The sequence below is a fragment of the Nycticebus coucang genome, chromosome 9 (assembly GCF_027406575.1).
Source record: "Nycticebus coucang isolate mNycCou1 chromosome 9, mNycCou1.pri, whole genome shotgun sequence".
Classification (NCBI taxonomy): Eukaryota; Metazoa; Chordata; class Mammalia; order Primates; family Lorisidae; genus Nycticebus; species Nycticebus coucang.
In genome coordinates, this window is record NC_069788.1 from 38,461,267 (window position 1) to 38,485,842 (window position 24,576).

Genomic DNA, 24,576 nt, shown 5'->3' on the forward strand with positions numbered 1-24,576 from the left:
CTTTGGGGATAAGCAGTTCTTTCTGTCTACTTTTCTCCCTTAATCTGATTTCAACTTTTTGATGAAGAGCTCCAAGTACATGAAGAAAGAGAAGTGTTACCCACATGTCCTCTTTCTGCCTCCTGGGTTTACCTTGGGAAGAAGGCAGCTGCAATTTGTCTGTAATCACTTGTGTTAGCACTGAGCCAGTATCTCTGTAAGTACAGAATCGGGAGGTCCCATTGGAACTCTTAGTAGAACAGATTGCAAAACGATGGAAAGGGACAAAATCCCCTCCGTGACAGCTTCCACAGCGGCAGGCCAAATCTCTGAGAAAGTAGGCACATTCAAGGTGCAGAGCTATCTGTTGTTCTTTGGGCCATAGCTCCCAAGCAGCTTCCCGTAATAGAGGCACTCCAAATTCTAACACTTCAGTTTGAGGTAGAGATAGCTCCTCTTGTAACCTGAGAAAAGAGCCTGAGCCAGCATCTGAAATTTAAGAAAATCTAAGTAAGAGTCTCCCTTAAAGTTCTTTTATGCTACAATATGGAAACTCACAATTATACAGCTGCTAGTTTATAAGAAAATTTTATTTATAACTCTTAGTTGGTATTACTACCTCCCTTGTATAAAGAATTTTGTACCATTCTGAGAGTGATATTGACCATATTGAATATAAAGTATGAGGAAAAAATGATCAGTGGTATAGAAGTATACTGCCAGTATTTCTTAATTGTTCCTCCTAGGATTTTATTTCTAATTATTATAAATGTTAGATCATCAGAAATGCCCAATATATTTCCAAATTAAAGGAAAATTATTTGTGGATTATGTGTGTGTTGGGTAGTCTATACTATAAATTTATTTTTTTATGTGCAGAATTTGAGATTGCAAACTACAGTAGAACTTCCATGGTTGACCATCTCCCTACATTAACCACCTCCTTAAGTTAACCTAATTTTCATAGACCTGTCATGTACCACATATATATATGTGGTCCAGTTCCTTACATTGGCACCTCTGTATGTTGACCAGATTGTTGGACAGTCAGTCAACTTACAGAGGTTCTACTGTATTTATATCTTGCTGTCTTCATGTCTGTTTCAATACCATGTGTTAATCTTCCTTGTGAGTTTCTAAAATTAAAAATGGTTTATTCTTTTTTCTCATTATTTGTACCTAGAAACCAATAAAAGATTATGGCAATATTTTCTGAATCAAAAATCAAAACATATGCATTACAAGGAACTGCTGAAATTAAGACAATTCTGAAAAATACAGCGTATTTTTTCATTATAATCAAATGTTCTTTTTCTTTTCTGTTTCTTAGCCATAAGCTTTAAGAGAGAGGGTCTGAGGCTGAGTGGTAGTACACACTGTAATCAGGATGCTGAAGTAGAGGGACTGCTTATGCTCATGAGTTTGAGATCTTGTCTCTTAAAAAAGAGTGTGTGGGGGGAGATGAGAGAGAGGGACCCTTGATATATAATATTTTTTATTTATTTGTTTATTCTGATAGCCAATACAGATGGTCTTTCTGAACATAGCTATCCCTACCAGGGCTCTCTGTTCAGACCTGAGAAAACAGGCCTTCCTCACCTGACGTTTTCTTCTTCTGTTTGGTTTGATTAGTGATGTTGATAGAGGAGGGCACCAAAATGGGCTCAGTAGGAAGTTTTTGGCTCTTACTGAACCAGCGGAGCACATGTATATCCACAAGAGCCCTCAACACCTGAAGTAGTTTATTTTTATCCCAGCCAGGCAGAAGGTGCTGCAGCAGATCTATATGGAAGGAGTGACCAATGATTGCAGCACACTTGACCAGCAACTGCTCCTCTGGGCTCAGTTGGTCCAGTTGGCTTACTGCTATTTCTACCAATAAATAAATGAATAAATACATCAGCAGAAAACAAGGTTTCTACAAGCTTAGGATACAACATGGTGGTAATCTGTCTTATCTTTTTTTTTTTTTTTTAAATAGGTGTGTTTTTCATTTACTTCTATCTACTGTCCTACCTTAATCAATCCTCCCTTCTCCATTCAGCCAAACCTCTTAAAAGAGCCTTGCCTCTATGTCCTGATTTCCCACTCATTGTTTTACTGACAATAAGGAGATTTTTACTACACTGCTGAAACTGTTCTCCCCAGTCATCAAAAGCTTGTTGGTAGATCAAAAACTGTGCTCTGAATTCCTCATTTACACTAATCCTTCCCATTTTCATGGCCTATTGGTACCCAGACCCTTTTCTTATTTTCAACTAAACTTGTAGGCCAGGATTTGTGGTCCCAGATCTCTGATAATTGTAAAAATCTTAATTAACTCCACATATTTTAGTAAATCTCTCCATATTCTGACATAAACATTAAAGTAGTTGGTATTAAACCAACAAGTCATCAAGCTAAAAACCTTGGAATATTTCTAAATGCTTTTCTCTTACAACTTACTCGTTAGGTCATCCTTTTTCTAAATGTCTCTTCCTAAATAATATTAGTATAAGTAGTCATTTTCACCTGGATCACTAAAATACCCTGTTTTGCATACCTCAAATTTCCTCCCATTATTATGCCAATAATCTGTTAACTAATAGAATTATAAATCTAAAGTACAAATATAATTAGGTCAGTACCCTATGGATTTATAAATTATAAAGTTATAAATAATTTTATAACTTATATAGCCTTTTACAATGTAGTTTTGGCTTTTTATTTAGACCAAAGCTTTGTGAACCTATTCATTTTTGCTTGTTAACAAGGCCTTTTTCCTTATCTGATGTTAACCTTAGGTTAATTTTCTAGCTGATTCCCTGTGATAACATTAGGTAATCTTTCTTATGCTAAGAATTACCTCTGATTGGGGAACTGAATTTGGATTGGGAAAAGTGAATGAATTGGTGGTAAGCCATGTAGCTTTGGGCTTCCTTGGCCATAGTAACTCTTATAATAGGTCCTTTGTAGGACATGAAAGCTACATCTATCACACTATTGTAAGAGATCAAAGTTCCTAGTTAGGACATGGGGCTTCTAAACACCCATGGATCATTATCTCATTCCTCACAATTAAGCTATTACTTGAGGCTCCAGACAATTGCCCCTAGACTGCCACGTAAACTGCTGTGAGGCATCTTACAGAAGAAAACTACCTAGTGTTGTCCTGCTAGCATGCTGTGTTTCCTTCTAGGTAAGTAAAGCAAATGCCAAGTATAGCCAATCATAGTTGTATGAGTACAAACTCTCTAGACCTAAAACCTCCAGAGTGAAGGTTTATAATAGCTAAAGCCACAGAATATTTATGACAGACCATGAATTATTTCACTTAATCCTTCTTAGAAGAAAATGAAGCCAGAATAATAATGAGGAACCTATACTCATTCACCCAACAAATCACTAATTGCAATGACAGCTATAATTAGTTCACTGGAGGTCTTCAAGGAACTTGCCTTTTAATGATGGTGGGAGAAGCACTGTATCCAAGTTCACGTCATCCTTGACTGTGCAGACATAAAGTTTCTTGTCTTCTTCAGGGCTGGCAGGAGAAATACTATACATTGTAGATTTCATGACATTAGCTGTAGAAAAAGAAGACAATGACTAAGGAAAAGCACATGCTCAGGGACTGTAGATTGAAAGGCACAAAAATACAGAAATTATTTAAAAAAAAAGAGGATGAGGATAAAGGCAGTGTACTATGATTTAAAGTGTTTTACTCTAACCATCCTGCCTGTTCTCTCATTTTCTCTTATAAACTAAAAACATGGCTGGGCAAAGTGGCTCATGCCTGTAACCCAGCGCTCTGGGAGGCTGAGGTGGGTAGACTATCTGAGTTCAGGAGTTCCAGACCAACCTGAGCAAGGGTGAGACCCCATCTCTACTAAAAATAGAAAAACTAGCTGGGCATGGTGGCAGGAGCCTGTAGTCCTAGCTACTTGAGAGGCTGAGGCGAGAGGATCACTTGAGCCCAAGAATTTCAGGTTGCTGTGAGCTATGATGCCCCAGGGCACCCACGGCAACAGAGTAAGACCATCCCCAAAACAGATATAATAAAAACACTTGTCTGTACCACATGGTATCTGATACTCACTATTCCTGTCCACCTATAACAGCCTTCGCCTCTCACATCACAGCACTAGACTGCCTTTCTGGATTTATACATACCTTTACCTCTTACTCCTCTCCCACCCTTGTCACTTCTTCTATCTCTCATCCAAAACCTCAGGTCATCCTTCTCATCAATAATGTTCAATTCTTGAGTCTGGATTCTCATGTTTATAAGTGTTATTTTCCTACCCTACCTCCTGGGCTGTTCAAAAAAGGAATTACCATAGATTGACTGACTGAATTAAGTTAACTGAGGCAGGTATTTAGTGTTTTCACCCTAGTTGCATAATATTTGTATAATGTGTAGTCAGGCATAGTGGAACATGCATGTAATCCCAGCTACTTGGGATGTAGGAAGATTGCTTGAGCCCAGGAGTTCCAGGTTGCAATAAGCTGTAATTATGGCACTGAGATCTGGCCTAGGCAACAGAGCGAGACCCTGTCTCCTAAAAAAACATATTTTGTGTAGTATGTTTAGCTGAGAAGGCCTAATCTGGCCCCACAATTCAGTGAGGAATAGTTAGGAATATGTGCCACATAAAGGCCAGATGCAGATGCCATATTGGAGAATTAACTTCAGCAGCTAAACCAAGGTGGAACCCTAGGAAGCTAAGCTTACCTGACAGGGTCTCCCATTTGCTGTTCTCCTCTTCCTCCTTTTGTAGGTCATGAAAGAGCAGTATGTCCTTGGATAGAAGGTCCTGACATAAGACCTCACAATACAGAGGGTTTCCAAAGCACCTTCGGAGAAGGTAGCTGCAGGGAAGTAAGTAGGGGATGATTAAAGATGCCCACCTGAGGGGAACCAAGCTTAAGGGTACTTCATAATGAGAAATCTTTTGTGAAAGTCAGTTTTTGATATACTAATGGAGGGAAGCAGCAATATAGAAATGTGAAAAAATAATTGCTAATTGGCTTTGAAATGCATTTTGGCAGTAACTTCTTTCTCAACTACTTTGCTTCTAGTGATGTGAAAAGGAACTAGTATCACCTTACTAAAGGCAGAAACTGGCCTGATCATATATAATTTTAACACATTGAACAAGCCATCCAAGTCCTAACTGTCTGGTGGAAACTTCTGTGGATAGCCCAGGGAGGTTGTCCTTTATTAGTTTACAAGAAGACTGTCTCCCTTAAATCTAGTCTTGGACCTCATCAGTTTCTAATGCCATTCTCTCCCCCAACTCCAGGAAGTAAGATCTGGGTCTTCTAACTTTTATTATGGCACTGGCTCCTCCCTTAATCAAGTGCCCAGCTAGTCCTACCACTCACATCTGCAGCTCTTGGGGGATGCTCACCACCCCTAGTTCCCAACATGCCATTCTCAACAGCGAGGTTGTTGCCAACTGCGAAATGGGCACAAAAATAGCCCGAGGGCTCTGCAGGAAGTGCTGGGCCCAACCACACAGGGTGTAGGTAGGGGTCAACGTCATCACCATGATGATGGGCACACTGGAGAGCAATGTTCCCAAAAACTCCCAGGAAGCTGCATCCATATACTGGGCCTCATCAATGAGGAAAACCAGTGGCGTTTCCCTTGCTGCCTGGAAATAACAGCAAAGAAACAATAACCACCTCTGATTAGAAATGAAGTCACTTGTTTTTCAAATCTATCATAAATTCCTCATCAACAATTTAAATAAAGTGGCTAGAAAATGTGGAAACAGCCTAAATGCCCACCAACCCAGGAATGGATTAACAAGCTGTGGTATATGTACACCATGGAATACTATTCAGCCATTAAAAAAAATGGAGACTTTACAGCTTTTGTATTAACCAGGATGGAAGTGGAATATATTATTCTTAGTAAAGCATCACAAGAATAGAGAAGCATGAATCCTATATACTCAATTTTGATATGAGGACAATTAATGACACAGTGTGGGTGGGGGGAAGGGGAGAGCGGAGAGAGAAAGGAGGAGGGAGAGGTGGGGGAAGGGAAGAGCAGAGAGAGGGAAGAAAGGTGGGGGGTGGGGTCTTGGTGTGTGCCACACCTTTTGGGGGCAAGACACGATTTTAAGAGGGACTTTACCTAACAAATGCAATCAGTGTAACCTGGTTACTTGCACCCTCAATGAATCCCCAACAATAAAAAAAAAAAAAGAAAGAAAAGAAAAATAAATAAATAAATAAAGTGGCTGGAGTTTTCAGAGTAAAATATGTTCTTAGTCCAAGTAATATTTTACTTTATAAATATAAAATATAGCCTATATATTTAATTCCTAAAACAATGTACTAAGTTTCTGTGAACAAGAAAATAACTCTGGAAAATGAAATAAGCATCAAAATATTTCCCAGATCAAACTTGAAGCTTTCAAGTATTTTATTTTGGCAAAGGCTTCATCCTCTGTGAGAACTTATAATACTTTAAAACAGCAATTTCCAATGCACATGAGCATCATCTAACAATGCCAGTACTACCAGTTGCCAGGTACCACTCAGGAAGACTTTAAAAATGTATTTAAAGTGGTTCCCCACTCTAGTCCTCGTTGCCTCACAGTAGACCATGCCAATGTATTTAGTGTATAGCTTTTTGTTCGTATTATGTTTTTATAAAATGTGCATTGTTTTTTCAAGTAAATTATTTTTATGTAAATGATACTGTATTACAGACCTCATTATTTCTCTCTTTCCTTTTATTCAGGACTATTTGTAAGATTATACCATACTGCTATGTTTTCATCTATTCCCTTACTTCTAAATTTTCTGCATTTTATTCCATCTCATTGATCCATGTGTTCATGCCAACAGCTGGCCTCCACAAATAAACATTGCAATGAACATGCTCATTGGGACATATTTACCCAGGAGTGGAATTGCTGGGTCTAGAAGATGCATGCTATTAAAATTTGACTAGTTACTTTCAGATTGTTTTCCAGAATGGCTACATCAGTTTCTTCTCATATGGATTTCTGATTCTGTGTTCCTGAGGTAGAGCCTGACTATCCCATATTTTAATAAATAGTAGGTAAAACAGTAATCCAACTGCATTTAGAAACCACTGTTTTAAATTAGGTTACTAAAATTTCATTAAGAAGCAGGAACAGGAAAAAGCCAAGACCTTTTGTTGTATGCTGTGCTGCAGGATGAAGCCAAGGCTAAAGACAGCTAATAAACAATGAATTGATCAATAACTAGGCAGATCAAGAAATGCCTAAATCAAGTTGTGATGTAGACAGCTTAACATGAGCATAAACTATTAAGAGATAATTGTATGTGGCAAAAGTACCCACCTCCTGAAGCACTTGAATAAAACATGCTTTAACCTTCTTTTGTCTGACCAGGTCATCCATCCGTGAAACTCTGAAGGACAAAGGAAACTGACCAGGAAAATTATTAGATATTAGCGTTCAAAATGACAACCTAATAAAAATATGCAGAGAATAGAAAATGATTCTATTAAGACTGAGAATGGGATTCTGCAAGATTGGGCACAGAATGAAAAGGGCCAATCTAGCAATAATATGTAATTTGGAGAGTAAAACTGAAAGTTTCTCAAAGGTTAGAGATAGATATCTATTGCCTTTCCACACTAGACTCTGGAAAACCCTTGGCCTAAAGGGTTATGACTAAGAAATAGGTTGGACCTAGCAATGTCACTTTGGGCAGCTCCAGTACCCCAGTTATTCTAAGTATGCCAGGAAGAATCTGTACATGAGACTTGTCAGAAAAAGATACAATAGACATTAGCTAATATTGTTTCCTGTGATGGCCTGAGGCCCATGAGCTACCACCAACCTGTGAGCCAAAGTGAAATTATTGCTAAACTGTGTTGGTGAGGGTTATAGTTGCAATTAAGGCCAATCTTAAGAGAGGAGTGTGCTGAAGGATTGGACAGATTTTTAGTGTCCTCTATTTCTCATTAAATATAATACTCTGCAGGCTAGGTAGATTAAGAGAAGCTATAGAGGATGAATAAATGATATTGGGTATCCCATAAACCCCAGGCCACTGGAAGCATTTGATATTCAGACACTAGTTCAAGTGATGAATTCTGTGGCTATGGAACAGGAAGGTAAGGTTAAAAAATAAAAAACTGCACCGACTTAAGAATACATAGCTATAACTCCTGAGGGTATGTATCAGAATCAGTTTAATATGTTTAGCACTTTAACCTTTACAGTGTAATCTTTTATATACTATCTACTTTAAAATTCATGCAAAAACTATAAAATGTACTATAATGAAAAAAAATTGTGGTTCAGAGAGGCCAAATGATTTGTTCTAGGACATACAACTATCAAGTATCAGATTAAATTCTAGTAACCATTCTCCTTAAAAAGGAAAAAGGCTGATTTTTGGTGTCAAAGAATTTCAAATCTCAATCCTACTATTACTATGTGCTCTTAGCATGTATGTATGTGTATGTGTATATTATATTATGGAATATAATATATACATATAATAGAATATTCTATATAATATATAGTTATATTATTACATATTAATCTATATATAATATATAAAAATATATATTATATAATATGTACATACTATATATAGAGAATGTTCTATTATATATTCTATTTTATATATAATATGCATTACATATTATAGAATATATGTGTGATGTATACATACCCACACATACACATGCTATTATATATAAATTATATATGATATATATGCATTATATATTATATATTATATAATATATAATATGCATTTATATATTATAATATATATATAATGCACATATATATTTATGTATGTATATGGCCTAAAGTTATTAAATTGGAAGATAATTCTGGCTCTGACTACCCACAAAAAATAACAGTAACCCAATTTGGAAAGCCACTGTCTTCATTACCTTCACAAAGAAGAGGTTATTGAAAAGGCAGTGAAATGGTTCCTCCACCATCCCATGAAGCTGTCTTTGTAGGCACTCTTGCCGGCAATAGGCTGGGCATGTATCAATTTCAAAGAAGATGGCCATGAGGGTCTGGATGGCATAAAAGCACTGCTTGGAATCTGCTTCCTTCAGCTTCAATGGCAATACCCTGGTGAATGTTACTATGATCATCAGGAGTCCCCTGTACCACACATAAGTTACTCACTCCACCAGTCCAAAGATGCTGAATCTAGTGACACAAGAGTCTCACCAAGAAGGGAAAGAAACCCCAAGAGAAGTATGCTCTGAGTAAGTCAGAAAGAAGGAATTTTTTTTTTTTTGCAGTTTTAGCTGGGGCCGGGCTTGAACCCACCACCCCCGGTATATGGGGCCAGCACCCTACTCCTTGAGCCAGAGGCGCCACCCAAGAAGGAATCTTTACCTGTGTCCTTCCTTCTGGGCCAAGAAGTTTATTTCAGCCAACAGCTGGCTTTTTCCATAGCCTTTTCCACCTTCATACAAGACCGCTTGTCCTTTCTTCTGGTACAAACACCCTTGCTGTGCCATTCGGAAGGCTTCTAATTCTTTCTCTCGGCCTAGAGAGAGACAGGGAGCACTTAACATTCCTGTGCTTTTTAGTAGATACTCTTTTGATTTGAATTAATTTGCAGAGTTAACTCTCAAAATGGCTCCCCCCACCCTAGAATCTCTGGCAGAATCCCAGTCTTTAATGGGGACTCACATCTCTTTTCAGAAAAATCAACTATGAACTATACAAAACATGCTGGTCTTAAGGGCTTAAAAACATTCAGAATAGGTATCACATGGACATGGTGGCTACTGTAACTTCTTAGCTTTTTGTAAAATTTTCCATAGTAACAATTTAGTCTTCACAGTGCTATGGAAAGATAACGAATTAATAAGTATAGATTAAAATATAAAGACAGGTAATGTATAGTGTGAGTTACAACAATTTTCATGCTATCTTCACTGTTCTAAGGATGAAAAATTTCTCTTTAAAGACAATTTACAATAAGCTGGTCAGACCTCAATAGCTGAATTCTGACTTACAAAGATTATTACTAAATGTTGGTATTTTTCAGGCGAAACAATAGCATTCCACCTTAAATTTGAATATTTGACATGGGAAAGAAACAGTAGATCCTCTTCAAAATGAATATAAATTCCCTAAGAAGGTTGCTCTCTATTTTTTAATACAAGCTTAAAGTTTAGCCTTACATTCTGTTTCGTTTTTTATTTTAGTTTTTTTAATTTTTGCTTTCAATTTCAGCTGGCTTTCACTGTTCTTAGTTTGAAGTTTTAATTTCTTCTTCTTCTTTTTTTTTTTTCTGTTCTTCCTTTAGCAATTCTCTTGCCCTTTGCCTCCCAAGTAGCTGGGATTACAGGTGCCCACCACAATGCCCAGTTTTTTTTGTTAGAGACGGGGTTTCACTCTGGCTCACTCCTGCTCATACTGGTCTCAAACCTCCAAGCTCAGGCAATCCACCAGCCTTGGCCTCCCACAGCACTGGGACTACATACATGAGCCACCACGCCTGGCCTGTTTTGCTTTTTAAATCACATTTAGTTATCTACAGCTGAAACAAATATGATTTAAGTTAGAAAAGAAAACTTACCTAACAAAGGGTGATTTTTGTGTCTCTCTCTGGCCAAATGCCTCTTCCCAAACATTCTGGGGAAAATAACAAAGGGAAAAGTGTCTATTAAAAATAGATTCAGGAAGAACTTGTCCTTATAAGCAAGTACTTTCAAATCACTGAAGAGGTACAGAGTTCTGTACAAAAGGCCTTTTAAAAACACTGGGGCTAGGGGTCTGTAGCTCAGTGAGTAGGGCAGTGGCCACATACACCAAGACTGCTGGGTTCAAGCCTGGCCCAGGCCTGCTAGGCAACACAACAACTGCAACCATAAACTAGCTGGGCGTTGTGGTGGATACCTGTAGTCCCAGCTGCTTGGGAGGCTGAGGCAAGAGAATCACTTAAGCCCAAGAGTTTGAGGTTGCTGTGAGCTGTGACGCCACAGCACTCTACCAAGGGTGACATAATGAGACTCTGTCTCAAAAAAAAAAAAAAACCGCCCCCAAAGCTAAAAATTGTTAGTGAAGGGAGCAAAGTAGGAGTATTATTAATTGTTCCAGGATCAGGGAAGTAAATAGTGAAATACACAAAGATAAAAAAAAAAAACAAAAAACGAAGAACTTCTTGGAGAGCAAGAATTTCACCGAGGAACTAGCTAAGAACTAAATGTAAAAGCTAAAATCTCAACATTAAACCCTCTGCTTGTGTGTCTTATTTCAGTAGTCATCAAAACCTTATTATTCCTATGCCTTGATTTTATAAGAGATGGGAATGAACTATCACATAAGGATACTCACATCGATCTTCCATGGCCAAGATATTCATAAATCTTCCCTGGATTGGAGATGTTTTTCATCATTTTCTCTGGGAGTTTCTTGAAATTGTAAGCAGGTAGCATGGATCTTAGATATGTCACCTCATCACAGGACACCAAACCTGGATAAGCAGTTATCATTCTGGCCACGAGACTCACTTTTGGACCAATAACTGTGTCAGAAAGACAGTAAATAGTGCAGAATGTTGGATCATGTCCTCCACCTTCATCCCTTACGTCAGTGGTTCTCAACTTTCCTAATGCCTCCTAATGCTGCAACTCCTTAGTACAGTTCCTCATGTTGTGGTGACCCCAACCATAAAATTTTCTTCTTTGCTACTTCATAACTGTAATTTTGCTGTTACGAATTGTAATGTAAATATCTGATATGCAGGATGTATTTCATTGTTACCAAGGGGTCGCGACCCACAGGTTGAGAACCACTGCCTTAAGTCAAAGAGCTAATAGTGGAAGAGCTATTTTACCTGTATATTCGTGTCTTGCTACTGCCCCAACCACACCACAGAATACTGGTCCATTGGTGATACTGATGGAAACAAGCCTGGGGATCAGAAAAGCAACATTGGGTAAACAGACAGTCAGAAGACTCCAAGTCAGGCACTAGATATGCCACTTCCTAGATCCAGAAGTCCAGTTTTAGAATTCAGAATGAAAATGGCCAGGGAAATGATCAAAAGGAACAGGTCCCCACTTCAGGTGTTTTTGTTGGGGGCTGATTATCAGTAAAAAGATTTTTAAAACCCTTATATCTGTCAGATGATTTATATATGCTTTTTAGAGTACTTTCAAATTGATCATCTCCTTTGATCCTTTGAGAAATAATAATAACAAAACCTGTATTATAGGTAAGGCAAATATTTTAACAGCATTTAAGATAAGAAAAAATTGAAGGGAACCTGTATATCCTCTAAATCTATTAAAATTTAAAAAAGGAAGGAAACTCCTGAGGGGTTAAGTAACTTTCCCAGAGTTATATAGCAAAAATAAACAGTAGAGTCAAAGTAAGAATCCTGGCCCCTTGATTCCTAGACTGATGTTATTTCTAGTATATCTTGGTGTCTCAAATAAAATAAAAAAATGAAGAGCAGATCAACAGATGTCAATACAGGGTTAATGAATCAAATATTGCAAGAATGTCAGAGTAAAGGAAAATCAGAAAGTTAGGACCACAGCTGGGAGGCTTCCTGAAGGAAATTAATCTTTGGAATACATTTTTTTAATGAGTAATATTTTTCATTCATTCCTTCATGCATGCATACATTCATTCATTCAACAAACATTGAGAAGTATACACAGTACCAATTACTTAACTGGATGTTTAAAATACTCTTCTCTGGAGAAGTTAAGTCTGGGGAGGAGAGTGGTAGTATTGAGGGAGGTGAAGAGACATGTAAATGTCAACAAGTACTCCATACTACAGATTAGTAGAGCACATTAACCAGAGCAAACAGAATAGATGCACAACTCATATTGGAGAGTAGAAAGAGCATTTATGAAGAAGAGGACATCTGGCAGGACCTTTAAAGTCAAAGACACTGCCAAACAACACTCTCTCTAATGAGGAGAGGTACAGGCTTTGAAAAGCCTGGTGTGGTTGTACAAAACTAAATACTTCTAGGTAGTTAAAGCACAGTCAGTGTTTTGAGTACAGAGATGAGGGGAGAAGTGGTTCTACCTAGGCTAGGGATGGAGGCGTACCAGACATATGAATTATTCAAAAAGAATGCATACACTATCCCAGGTGAGGCCAAGACCCAACAGTGGTAATGAGCAATCCTTAAATAAAAGAGAATAAGCAGACTACTTAACTGTCATGAAGATTTCATGTGATAGGGTAACAAAATACAGTAGAATCTCCATAGTTGTCACCTCCCTACACTGACCACCTTCCTAATTGATCTAATTTTCCTAGACTGAACATGCACCCTATGTATGTATGAGTGTAGTAAGTCTAGTTCCTTATGTTGCCCACCACCATATTTTGACTAATTTGGTATAGTTAACTTACAGAGGTTTTACTGTATGTGGATGGAGAAAGAGGTTGCAATGAGGCATAATTATTTTCAAGTTAAATCTACGAATGAACTATTTTCAGTGGTTCAGAAAGAACATGAAAAGTGGTGTGATGCTAGCACTATTATCTCCTATGCCATCAAAATTCTCCTGCCTTCCTCTAAGGACAGGATTTAGGCTTCTTGCTGTTCATTTACTGGGTCCATGGCCCCTAGGATGAATAAGAGATACTCAGGACAAGACCATGTAGTTGATTCTGCTGACACACCAAGAGCAATGTTCTAGTGTTTCATGATGCTTCTTCTACCTGAAAAGCTCTTTCCTACCTTCTTCATTTAAGGAACTATTTTGCTTCTCAATCTGGCTCAAGACTTAATGGTCAAGATTTCTCTAGTACTTCCAGGCTCTGACATCCATTTGGCCTACAAACATAACCTCTCTGGGTTTTTAAGGTCATATTTGATGACTTCTAATATCCCATCTAGGTCTCAAAATTCTGAAGGCCAAATAAATGACTATCTTATTCAAAGTAAGGGCCCAGGGCAGGATCCTTCAGGGCCCAAGCAGTGCAAAATTCAACAAAGAATAAATCAGCCCTGGAAGGGATGACCCAGCATATTCATACTGGAGGTAAGACTGAAGGGAGGTTGTAGAAGTATCTGCAGATCCCTCTAAACCTGAAAGGAATGTCTGTACATATTTGCCTTGAGCTAAGAAGAATCTGAGTATCTATCAAACACCTGTAGCATCTGTCTAATCTGTAAAATAAGAAGTTAGAGCAGATAATTACTAAATTCCTTTCCAATACTATTCTATGAGTAGGTCTCTACATTTTTATCACATTAATAACATATTTGATCCTTTGCGTGGAACACTTGCATTTTATAAGATGCAGTTATGGGGTAATGAAACAGCACGTGATGTAAAGACTGAAGATCTGGGTTTCACTACCAGCTCTGTATATGCTAGGAACTTTTCTCTTATCATGTATAAAAAGTCTTAATTTTATCATGCATAAAATTTCATACTGGTAGCATATACTAAAGTATTCTATAAATGTTAAATATAGCATTATATACATGTATGGGATAATTTTTATTCATCTTACATAAGTTACGCCAAGCAAACCAATCTTTGACTCAATGTAACACTGTAAATAACTATTTTTCAAAATCAATCATGTATATACTTTTCCCATAGCTCTCTATTGAAAAAGTATTTGGAAAATTCTGACCAACTTTGCCATAATGCAACTGGTGGAAAAATGAATTTTTCTATACCTTTGTCAGGGCTAGTATTTTGTGGAAGATGGTAGGAATGGGGTGGAAATGGAAGAGGGAGATAAGGTTAGTGAAAGGTCCAGAAAAGCAACAGAATGTGGGAAAGACCAAAAGTGAAAACCAAGAAGACAGTGTTAACCAGCTGTGGTTCCTTCCTATCGAGCTAGTTGCTCCACAATTTATCCCGTCCTTCCTTGGGACAGGCATCCTCTATTTTGCCTCCTCTCCACATATAGGCATGCTACTTGCATTATATTAATTTACGTATTTGCTCATTACTTTGCAGTGTTCTTGAATATTGTTGTTTGTGTTCTGTTCCTCTCCTTTTCCTGCCCCATTAGATGGAAATGTATCTTTATTTCCCCCTACGTATCCAGTACAGATTTCTATCTTGCTATTTCTTAATACATCTTATTTGTTGACTTTCCTTAGCATGATCCCTCTATCTCAGGCAGATTCTGGATAACCTCAACCCCAACTACTCATTACTGCCTCCTACCCTGCCTGAAGAGCCCACTGTGGCCTGAAAAGCTCCTCTCTGCCCCACCTGCCTCCTCACTTGGTCTCAGCAAGATTCTCCCAGCAGAAGCTGAAGATGCTGAAAGAGCTCTCCAGGGCATGTGCACACTCATCTGGCTTCTTATCCCCAGGAAGGCCAAAAACACAGAGGAACATGCAGCGCTGAGATAGATAACAAAGAAAAGAGAAGTTTACCTGGGGAAGGAATATGGTTTGCCTAAACTAACACAATTATCCTGAATGAAACCAGATCCTAACCTGAATAGTCTTCTGTTAGGAAGATAGGATTCTATAAGATTAATGAAATGGACATTTTGGATCAAACATAGAAATTAAAAAAAAAACCGATTTAACTTTTGAAAGAACTGAAATTTAAAACACAAGAACTTTTCAAAAACTTAACTTTTATTTATTTATTTATTTTTGGAGACAGAATCTTACTTTGTTGCCCTTGGTAGAGTGTCATGATGTCGTAACTCACAGCAATCTCAAACTTTTGGGTTCAAGCAATCCTCTTGTTTCAGACTCTTGAGTAGCTTGGACTACAGGTACCCACCACAATACTCAGCTGTTTTTCTATTTTTAGTAGAAATGAGGTCTTGCTCTTGCTCAGGCTGGTCTCGAACTCCTGAGTTCAAGCAATCAACCCACCTCAGCCTTATACCTCAGACTAAGTCTATCTGTTCACATTGTCTTCATCTATAATGCAAGTATTAGGATTCTGTTCTTTTACAAGCTCCTCAGTTATCTCAGAAAGATTGACTAAATGTACTTTACTAATAGAACCAGAAAAACATTTCTTTTGCTTTCATAAGTGTTCTTCAATAAGAACTGAATAACAAATGGCATGGAAAGTTAACCAGAAAATTACTCTCCATCTATAGATATAATGACTAATGAAGTTATATAGATATCCATCTATATCTTCAGTAATCCTGAAAATTAAATTAACTTGAACATCCATTCCTTAACTAATATTAGTTGAAGTTTAATGTGATATATGTAATAGATTGTTTACATAATAATTGGATATGTGACTTATGCTTGTATTATGTGGGAGATAAACTATAGATAAACATGTAACACTATTATTCCTCATTCACCTTGTAATGATGATGTATTAAGTTCCCTTAAACTTACTTTCTCAAACATAAAGATCCGACTCAGCTGGCCACCTCCTTTCTCAATGACTGTAGAGATGTACAAGGCAGCCTCCTGGATAAGATGACACAAATGCAATATCCACGCTGTCTTGTGAAATTCTAGGCTGACCAAAACCATAGTTACTGTACGGAATTCAGACACATACTCCACTGGGTGGCCTTCATCAATCTAGAAAGACACAGCAGGTTACCGTGCCTGTGTCTTCAACTCTCAGTATCATGTTCAGGCATTTTAATTCTGCATTTTATGATGAGTATGAGAAAACAATTTATGGGTGTCAGGCAAAAATTTAAAAGAAAATTCAGGTTAAAGTGGCATAGAGTACACTTGGAGTTAAAACTATTGACTTTAAACCAAATACGCTGATGAAATTTGTCAGGTTTTTATATTTTCTAAGAGTTAGTTTGACATGTTCAACTTCATTAGTCATTATACTGCTTACTAAGGAATTTACGTATATTCATATATATATATATAAAGTCAATCTACCACATTTACCAAGCATACACTCTATACTTTGCTTACAGTAACTAAGTTCTTAAAGGAATAACTGAAATACAAATATGGCTTTTACTTTTGAGAACTGAGAAATCTAAAGGTTTAAGACAATTTATCACAGTAATTGTATTGATGCAAATGGGGAAATCTGCTGTGATTACAATGGGGAGCAAGAGATGAACTGGATCAATATAAAAAGGACGTCACATATAAATGAACACCTGTTTGCAAAAACACAGTCTACACACTCAAGAACTAAGAAATAACCTTCTTTAAAAGGCTTTTCATAATGTGCTTCCGCAGTGTTTGCTCAAGTGCAGAGTCTGGATCCAACTCCAGTGCAGTTCTTAGAGTCTCTGAGAAAATAAAAAAGAATTGTCTCTAACCATGTGGAATGTTAATCTTAAAATTTTGGGCTTAGGTAGAAAAGGACAAAGTAACTTACCAGCACTTGTACGGTAATGTGGCAGATAATCGAGGCACTTGTCAAAATGCTCATCAAAATCAAATGGGTCAATGATCCGCATATCTCTTAACTGCAGAAAACAAACTGCTCAATTCTGTGCCCACAGACCAACTGGATTATCTTGGGTCCCTTACCAGAGGGGCTGAGGACTCTCTCTCCCTTGTTCACCCTTCATCTTCCCAGGCTTGCTGTTCTCTTATCTATCTTCCTGGGAGAATATCCCCAGCCTCCCTCCAAACTAGTTGCAGTGGTTGTTGGTTTGGTCAGGCAATATGTGAACACCAATGGAGTACTGCTTGTGAGCACCCTTTCCTGTGCAGTAGGAAGGTTTGTTAGGACGCGCAGTGGATGAGGTCAGCTCCTACCTTCACAGCTTCATCTTCCCTCATGATTTCCACTTCAAACATGTACTGCTCACAGAGCTTCCAGCAGTTCCAAGACAGGACAATCTCATTTGCTTGAGCCAAATGCTGAGCTAACTGGACATCATCTACATCCCGCCCAATCACCAAGAGGTATTGGTGCTGTTCATCTCCAACTATAACCTGGGAAATCCGACCTGCAGACAGACCTATCCAGAAAAGAAGACAAGTAGAGAATAGCCAAACTCAATTGGGAAACTATGCAAGGGGCAGTGTCTGGAATCCCCACATGGCTGTATGCATCATGACAATCTTGTCACTGCTCTCTACTGCAGAAGTCTTAGGTAAGCTCATCTTTAAAAATACCTTGCCCCCAATTTCCTCCTCTTAAATATACCGAGAGACATTCATACAAGCCTAGGTTGTATGGAAGAAGAAACAAGAGATGGTAGGCCTACAACTGTCTTGTCTCTAAATTGCTCTTCTAATGGGCAGCTAGATCCTAATAGCAGAGAACTCAGGCAGAAGACCAGATGATTATACTCAGCAACTGCTACTACAGTGATCACACCATTTCTTCTCACATGTAACCAGGATTGAGTGAACAGACAACTGGTATTTCACCAGAAAGGGGTCTTGGTATACAGTTTTATTTCTACTTTCTATTTTTTTGGCCTTGAGAAATTTCTTACTGCTAATATAGCTGAAAAGTTGGTTTGCTTGTCAGGAAAAAAGTAACTATAACCAAGAGAAATACACCCTTAGCTAAGCAACCTAATCCAAGCTAAGAATGACGAAAAAAAACAATTTTAAAAGAATGGCAAAGACAATTTCAGCCAATATGGAATAACAGAGAATTTATCTCAATGCATGAAACAACTAAGGAACTGAGAACATATATGAGAAAATGGCTTTCAAAATATTGGACATCAGGTAGTAAAGGATAGTAATTCCTGATAAATGGAAAATAAATAAGGTGAACTCTGACATGCCACCTTACTGCTTATAGAGTTTCCACCCCACATCTCAAGGAGGGTAAGCCTAGTGCAGCGCAGAAGACTCCATGTTGAGAAGACATAGTCTGAGGAGGCCTTTGTGGCTAGAGTTTACAGGGTATTGTGAAAGGTACTAGAGAACATAGAAACATACAGAGTGAAAATTCCAGAGATCTGTATTTAGAGTCCTTAGAGATCTTAAGTGTATGAGTCTGAGGAAACCAGATTAAGGTTGGGGAAAGAGCCACCTGAAAAGATTCAAAGGCATAATCTTTGATGTCACATAGGGCTGGGAGAAGTACCTGTTTCTACTAGTCAAACTGTCAAACTTAATTCATAAGTTATCAGGTATAGAATAGGCAGTCCCTGAGTTATAAACATCTGACTTACATACAACTCACACTTAGGAATAAAGGCTATTAGAATAAGTCACTGAGTTATAAACATCCGATTAACATATGACCCACATGTATGACTGGAGGCTATTACAGGAAATAGGTAAATGTACCTGTTCCAACTTGCATCCAATTCAACTTAAGAACAAACCTGCAAAACCTATCTTGCTTGTAACCTGGGGACTGCCTATACTCAGAAGAGTTTTGCTTCAGGAATGAAACAAAAATAGCCCTAGATGAAACATGGCTCTGGTCCTACCCAACAAAGTTTAAAAGCAATTCCTGAAAGGATTAGGTTAATCACATCTTAGAATTAAGCTGTAGAATACTTATAGAAATAAGTAAATGTCATAATGTCTGGCACCCATAAAAAACCATTAGCATTCAAAGAAAGAAAGTTAAGACTCATGAGAAGAAAAAAATCAATCGAGTCTGATGCAGAATAATACAGATGACAGAATTAATATGCAAGAACATTAAAAGTGCTATTATATAACTGTATTCCATAAATTCAAAAACCTAGAAAAAATAAGTAGAGACATGGAGGATATTTTCAAAAGACCCAAATCAAACTTGTAAGGATAGAAACTACCATCGCTTCTCGGCCTTTTCGCTAAGATCAAGTGTAGGATAGAAACTACCATGTCTGAGCTTAAAAGTATACTACTACATAGGATCAAAGGCAAATTTGACACTGAAAAAGAAAAGGTTTGTAAACTTGAAGACATGGCAATAAAAGTTATCCCAAATAGGGAGAAAAGACAGAAAAACAAACAATGAACACAGTATCAGTGAGTCTGGGACAATTCCAAGCAGCCAAATATGTGGGTAATTAGAGAAGGGGGGACAGAAAAAAATTACTTGAAGAAATAATGATAGAACATTTCCCAAATTTGCAAAAACCCCTAAAACCTAGGAAGTTCATGAACTCCAGGCAGAAGACAAATGAAGAAAACCATATAAAAACCATATCATAATCACATTACCCCAAACCAAAGAAACTTAAAAATGGCCAGAGGGGTGGGGGGCAAGACATCATATAGAAGAAAAAAAGACAAAGATGAATGCAAATTTTTGTTGAAAACATTGCATGTTAGAAGACAGTGAAACAGCTTTCATGTAAGAGGAAAAAAGTCAACCTGGAACTCTAGTGAATATACCTTGTAAAAACAGGCATGAAATAAAGACTTTTCAACCACATAAAAGCAAGACTAATACATCTCCAACAAACCAATACTATGAGAAGCATTAAAGAAGTTCTTCAAACAGAAGTAACAGATGCTAACAAGAACACGGAGAAAGCCACTGCTGCTGGGAATGTAAATTGGTATAACCACTTTGGCAAACAGATGGACAATTTTTCAATTGATAAATATGCCATATGACCCATCCTGTCCCTTCTACTACTAGGTGGAAAATAAATGAAAGCACATAACCATACAAAGAATTGTATATAAATGTTCGTAACAGCTTTATTTGTAGCCCAAACTGGCATAGCTTGAGTGCCAATGAGTGGATAAGCTCATTTATAGCCATGTACTGTATAGCTATATAATAGAATACTACTCAGCAATAAAAAGAAGGGAACTGTTGACACAAGCTACAAAATAGATGAATCTCAAAGTAATTGTACTGAATGAAAGTAGCCAAAAAATACATATTGTATGATTCCAGTAATGTAATACTCTCAGAAATGCAAAACAGTATCTAGTGACAGAAAGGAGATCAGTGGTTGCATGGGGAGGGAGGGAGAATAGTGGGAAAAAGAGCGTGCAAAGGAACAGAGAAGAACTTTTGTGATAGATAAGTTCATTCTCTTTATTGTGGTGATGGTTTCAAAGTATATGTCTATGTACAGTACCAATAATCCTCAATAAAACAAAAACCAAAAGAACCAAAAAGGAAGTCAGAAGAGAGGTCATGTAAAACAGAGTAAGTTTCTTCTCTACTATTCAAGACAAAAATAGCTGGAGTCAACTTTTGCCCTTAATTCAGAAACCTCTTGAGGTTTCTAGAGCCCTGTGAAGAAATTGTCTAATGAGCTTCCCTTCTTTTTTTTTTTTTTTTTGTAGAGATAGAGTTTCACTTTATTGCCCTCGGTAGAGTGCCGTGGCGTCACACAGCTCACAGCAACCCCCAACTCCTGGGCTTAGGCGATTCTCCTGCCTCAGCCTCCAGAGTAGCTGGGACTACAGGCGCCCGCCACAACGCCCGGCTATTTTTTTGTTGCAGTTTGGCCGGGCCAGGTTTGAACCCACCACCCTCGGTATATGGGGCAGGCGCCCTGCTCACTGAGCCACAGGCGCCGCCCTGAGCTTCCCTTCTAATCCTGACTTTGCCATTGGTGACACTTTGGCCTCTGTGTGAAGATTTACATTTTTATTATTTTGCATTATATTTTTTATTATGTCAAGTAATAATATAGTTCAAAAGCTAAACTATACAAAGAATACATATTAAAAAGCATTGCTTCCACCCACGTACCCATTTACATTATTTTTCCTTTACCGGAAAAATTATTATTAGTTTTGTGTATATCTTTCCAGCATTTCTTTATACAAATACAAAAAATAATAAAAATCATTTTCCCTCCTTACACACAAAAAGGTAGCATACTAAACACAGTGTTTTGCATCTTACATTTTTTGCTTAACTATATTTTGGAAACATTACCATGTATCAGAATACCTTATTTTTTTAAAGTTGCAGAGAATATCATTGAGTAGATATTTAATCAGTCTCCTATCGATGGATTGTTTTCAATCTTTCATTACAAACTATATTGCAGTCAATAATCTTGTACGTATGCTATTTTAGACATGTGCAGGCAAACTTACAGTATAAATGTCCAGAGGTGGGATTGCTGGGTTAAAGAATAGCTGCATTTTTATAGATAGTATGCATGTGGAATTCATATAAATCACACCCTAGTTCACTCTCCCCGTATGAGAAGGCTCATCTCTCATAGACTCATCAAAGAGCGTAATGTCCAGTATCTGAATTTCTGCCTATCTACAGGTAAGAAAGTATCTGAGTATGCTTTCAATTGGCGTTTTTATTATGAAATTGACCGTCTTTTTTACATGTTAAAAGACATGTATTTTTTCTTTGTTTATATACTATTTATGACCTTTGTCCATTTTTCTTAGAATGTTTTTTCTGAATTTCTAGGTGTTCTTTCTATATTATAGCAATTCATCCTTTGTCTATTATGAGTTGCAAATATTTCCCCCTCCCCCAGTTTGCCATTTATCTTTTGTAATATATATATTTCCCCCCAGTTGAATCACTTTTTAGGAGCTACTACCTATCTTTAACTGTAAGTCCTGGCCTTCTCTGGTATGGTAAATTCCAAATTTCTCCTGTATCTCTAGACTGCATCTTGCCACCAGAGTAATGATGTCACTCAATTGTTTTTGTTCCACTGTCCAGAGTGCCAGGAGCACATTCCCTGTAGAGACATAAAACAGGCTGGTTTTGATAGATGCCAAATATTTAGACGTGTTTGGTCTAAGGAAAAGTCCACTATAATGTAGAAGATCAACTTAATCCAGTGTGCATATCAGGCAAAGTGTGAGGCAGGGTTTCATTTCTACATACACTGTGCTGCTTTAAACCATTTTCTGATCCTCAAAACCACTCAGTACACAAATACGGACCAGATAGAAGCTGAAATGTTCCTAAACATATTTTTGGTAATCTTTCCTCTCCTGGTACACTTAATAGAAGAGAAAGTGTACTAGCAAAAGTTTCACAAAACATAGGCTCATGTTCAAGTCTTGGTTTTATTAAGTTTAAATAACAAAAGAGGCCAACTCTGGGGTATATATAGCCATTAATAATTGTAATAGTTCTCCAGATAGGAAACTCTTGACTTCTCCCTCCCTCATGCTTAGCTTCTGCTATTAATGACTAAGTTTCTCATTGGTTTTCTAAAGAATGCTATACAGGCATTTACTTCTTGTCAGTTAATCTAAATAAGATTAGAGCATGTATGAGTCTAATTTGGACAAAGCTTTTCTATTAGATTTGAGGCAAAGACTATGTCTTCCTTATTTTTTTTTCTTTTCTTTTTTTTTTTATTGTTGGGGATTCATTGAGGGTACAATAAGCCAGGTTACACTGATTGCATTTGTTAGGTAAAGTCCATCTTGCAATCATGTCTTGCCCCCAGAAGGTGTGGCACACACCAAGGTTCCATGTCTTCCTTATTTTTATATCCCAGGGGCCAGTACAACCTATTGAATACACAAATAATGCTGAATAAACATATATGCCAAATTCCACCTAAATATAGTTTTTCTCAGTCTAGTTATTTAAATATTCAGAAAAACCGAAAAATACCTGTAATATTTAGGATATCTCCTCCAAAACAGAGCACATCTGAAATCCAGTAAGGAAGAGAGAGGAAAATGAGTTAAAAGCAGTGATTTACCGCATCATGGCAGAATCATACATAGTCGAAAGAATGGCCTACCAAATTTTTCCTCTTCTTTTTCTTGTCTGTTTGCTCATGACAGGACTCAGGCCCCTTGGGATCCTACTTCCTCCTAAAATCTATCTGTACTTATACACATCTTTTCTAAAATGGAAGAAGTATTCCTGTTACCTTCAAAGTCACCCTATTTGTGCTAAGGATCTTATCCTCTCTCACTTTATCAAGGACTTCACTCTTCTTAATCTTTTCTCTATTGGATAAGTCTCATCAATAACTTAAAAAACAAACACAACAAAAATAACCCATTTGTTCTTGATACTACCTTTTAAACCCTTCCCAATAGCTCCATTTTTCTGCTATATTCATAGCAAAAAACAAAAAACAAAAAAATACTCAGAATTGGCTATATATACTTTCCTCATCTCCCATTTATTTTTTTCCCTTTAAATGTTTTCTCTACCATTCTTCTCAGTTCACTCCAATCTGACTTCCATCACTCCACTAAAATTATCAAGATCACCAACAGTATCCATTTTGGAAAATTCAATTATTTTTCTGATCTTATTGTACTTGACAGCTTTCATTTTCAATCCAGTTACTCATACCCTCTAGACAGGAACACAATATCCTACCTCACTGTTTTACAGTCTCACTTATAAGTCCTTTCTTCCTATTTATCCTCCTCGGGTGTGCCTCAAGACTCAGTCTAAGGTTGCTTCTCTTTATACTGTCCCAATATAAACTTAATGACTTCTTAACTTCAAGTTTCATCTTTATGCCATCAACTCACATTTTCATCTCTGACAGAAATCTATTCTCTCAGCTCTAGGTTCAACCATAGCTCCTAATTTGACTTCTTGATTTGAATGACTTATTAGTGTCCAAAACTCAACATAATTCAAACTCTTGATTTTCTTTCTCAAAGCCTAGTCTTTCCAATCTTGCCAAATGACACTATCAACTCATTTATACAAGCCCCAAAGCCAAAAAAGTGGTGACAGTCCTTTTTCTCACCACTTCCCACTGAAATTCATACATCAGCAACTCCTATCTGTTGCACCTAAAAAATATATTTCAAATTATTCATTCACACACAGCTCCATTACCA

General features: G+C 37.4%; 1 protein-coding gene across 2 annotated transcripts in view; it reads right to left on the reverse strand.

Annotated features, from left to right (window-relative positions):
* LOC128594214 (adenylate cyclase type 10-like) overlaps nucleotides 1-24,576 on the reverse strand; it is a 50,732-nt gene that overhangs the window by 22,765 nt on the left and 3,391 nt on the right. For both annotated transcript variants that reach the window (XM_053602814.1, XM_053602813.1), the window contains exons 3-20: nucleotides 23,375-23,413; nucleotides 22,338-22,481; nucleotides 17,644-17,849; nucleotides 17,258-17,348; nucleotides 17,080-17,168; nucleotides 16,291-16,482; nucleotides 15,191-15,312; nucleotides 11,803-11,879; nucleotides 11,301-11,490; nucleotides 10,543-10,598; nucleotides 9,348-9,501; nucleotides 8,885-9,074; nucleotides 7,308-7,394; nucleotides 5,347-5,618; nucleotides 4,694-4,830; nucleotides 3,417-3,545; nucleotides 1,579-1,851; nucleotides 133-468 (exon numbers count right to left, since the gene is read on the reverse strand). In XM_053602814.1, coding sequence (XP_053458789.1) covers nucleotides 133-468; nucleotides 1,579-1,851; nucleotides 3,417-3,545; nucleotides 4,694-4,830; nucleotides 5,347-5,618; nucleotides 7,308-7,394; nucleotides 8,885-9,074; nucleotides 9,348-9,501; nucleotides 10,543-10,598; nucleotides 11,301-11,490; nucleotides 11,803-11,879; nucleotides 15,191-15,312; nucleotides 16,291-16,482; nucleotides 17,080-17,168; nucleotides 17,258-17,348; nucleotides 17,644-17,849; nucleotides 22,338-22,481; nucleotides 23,375-23,413 — 2,784 coding nt within the window. The remainder of the gene's footprint in view (nucleotides 1-132; nucleotides 469-1,578; nucleotides 1,852-3,416; nucleotides 3,546-4,693; nucleotides 4,831-5,346; nucleotides 5,619-7,307; nucleotides 7,395-8,884; nucleotides 9,075-9,347; nucleotides 9,502-10,542; nucleotides 10,599-11,300; nucleotides 11,491-11,802; nucleotides 11,880-15,190; nucleotides 15,313-16,290; nucleotides 16,483-17,079; nucleotides 17,169-17,257; nucleotides 17,349-17,643; nucleotides 17,850-22,337; nucleotides 22,482-23,374; nucleotides 23,414-24,576) is intronic.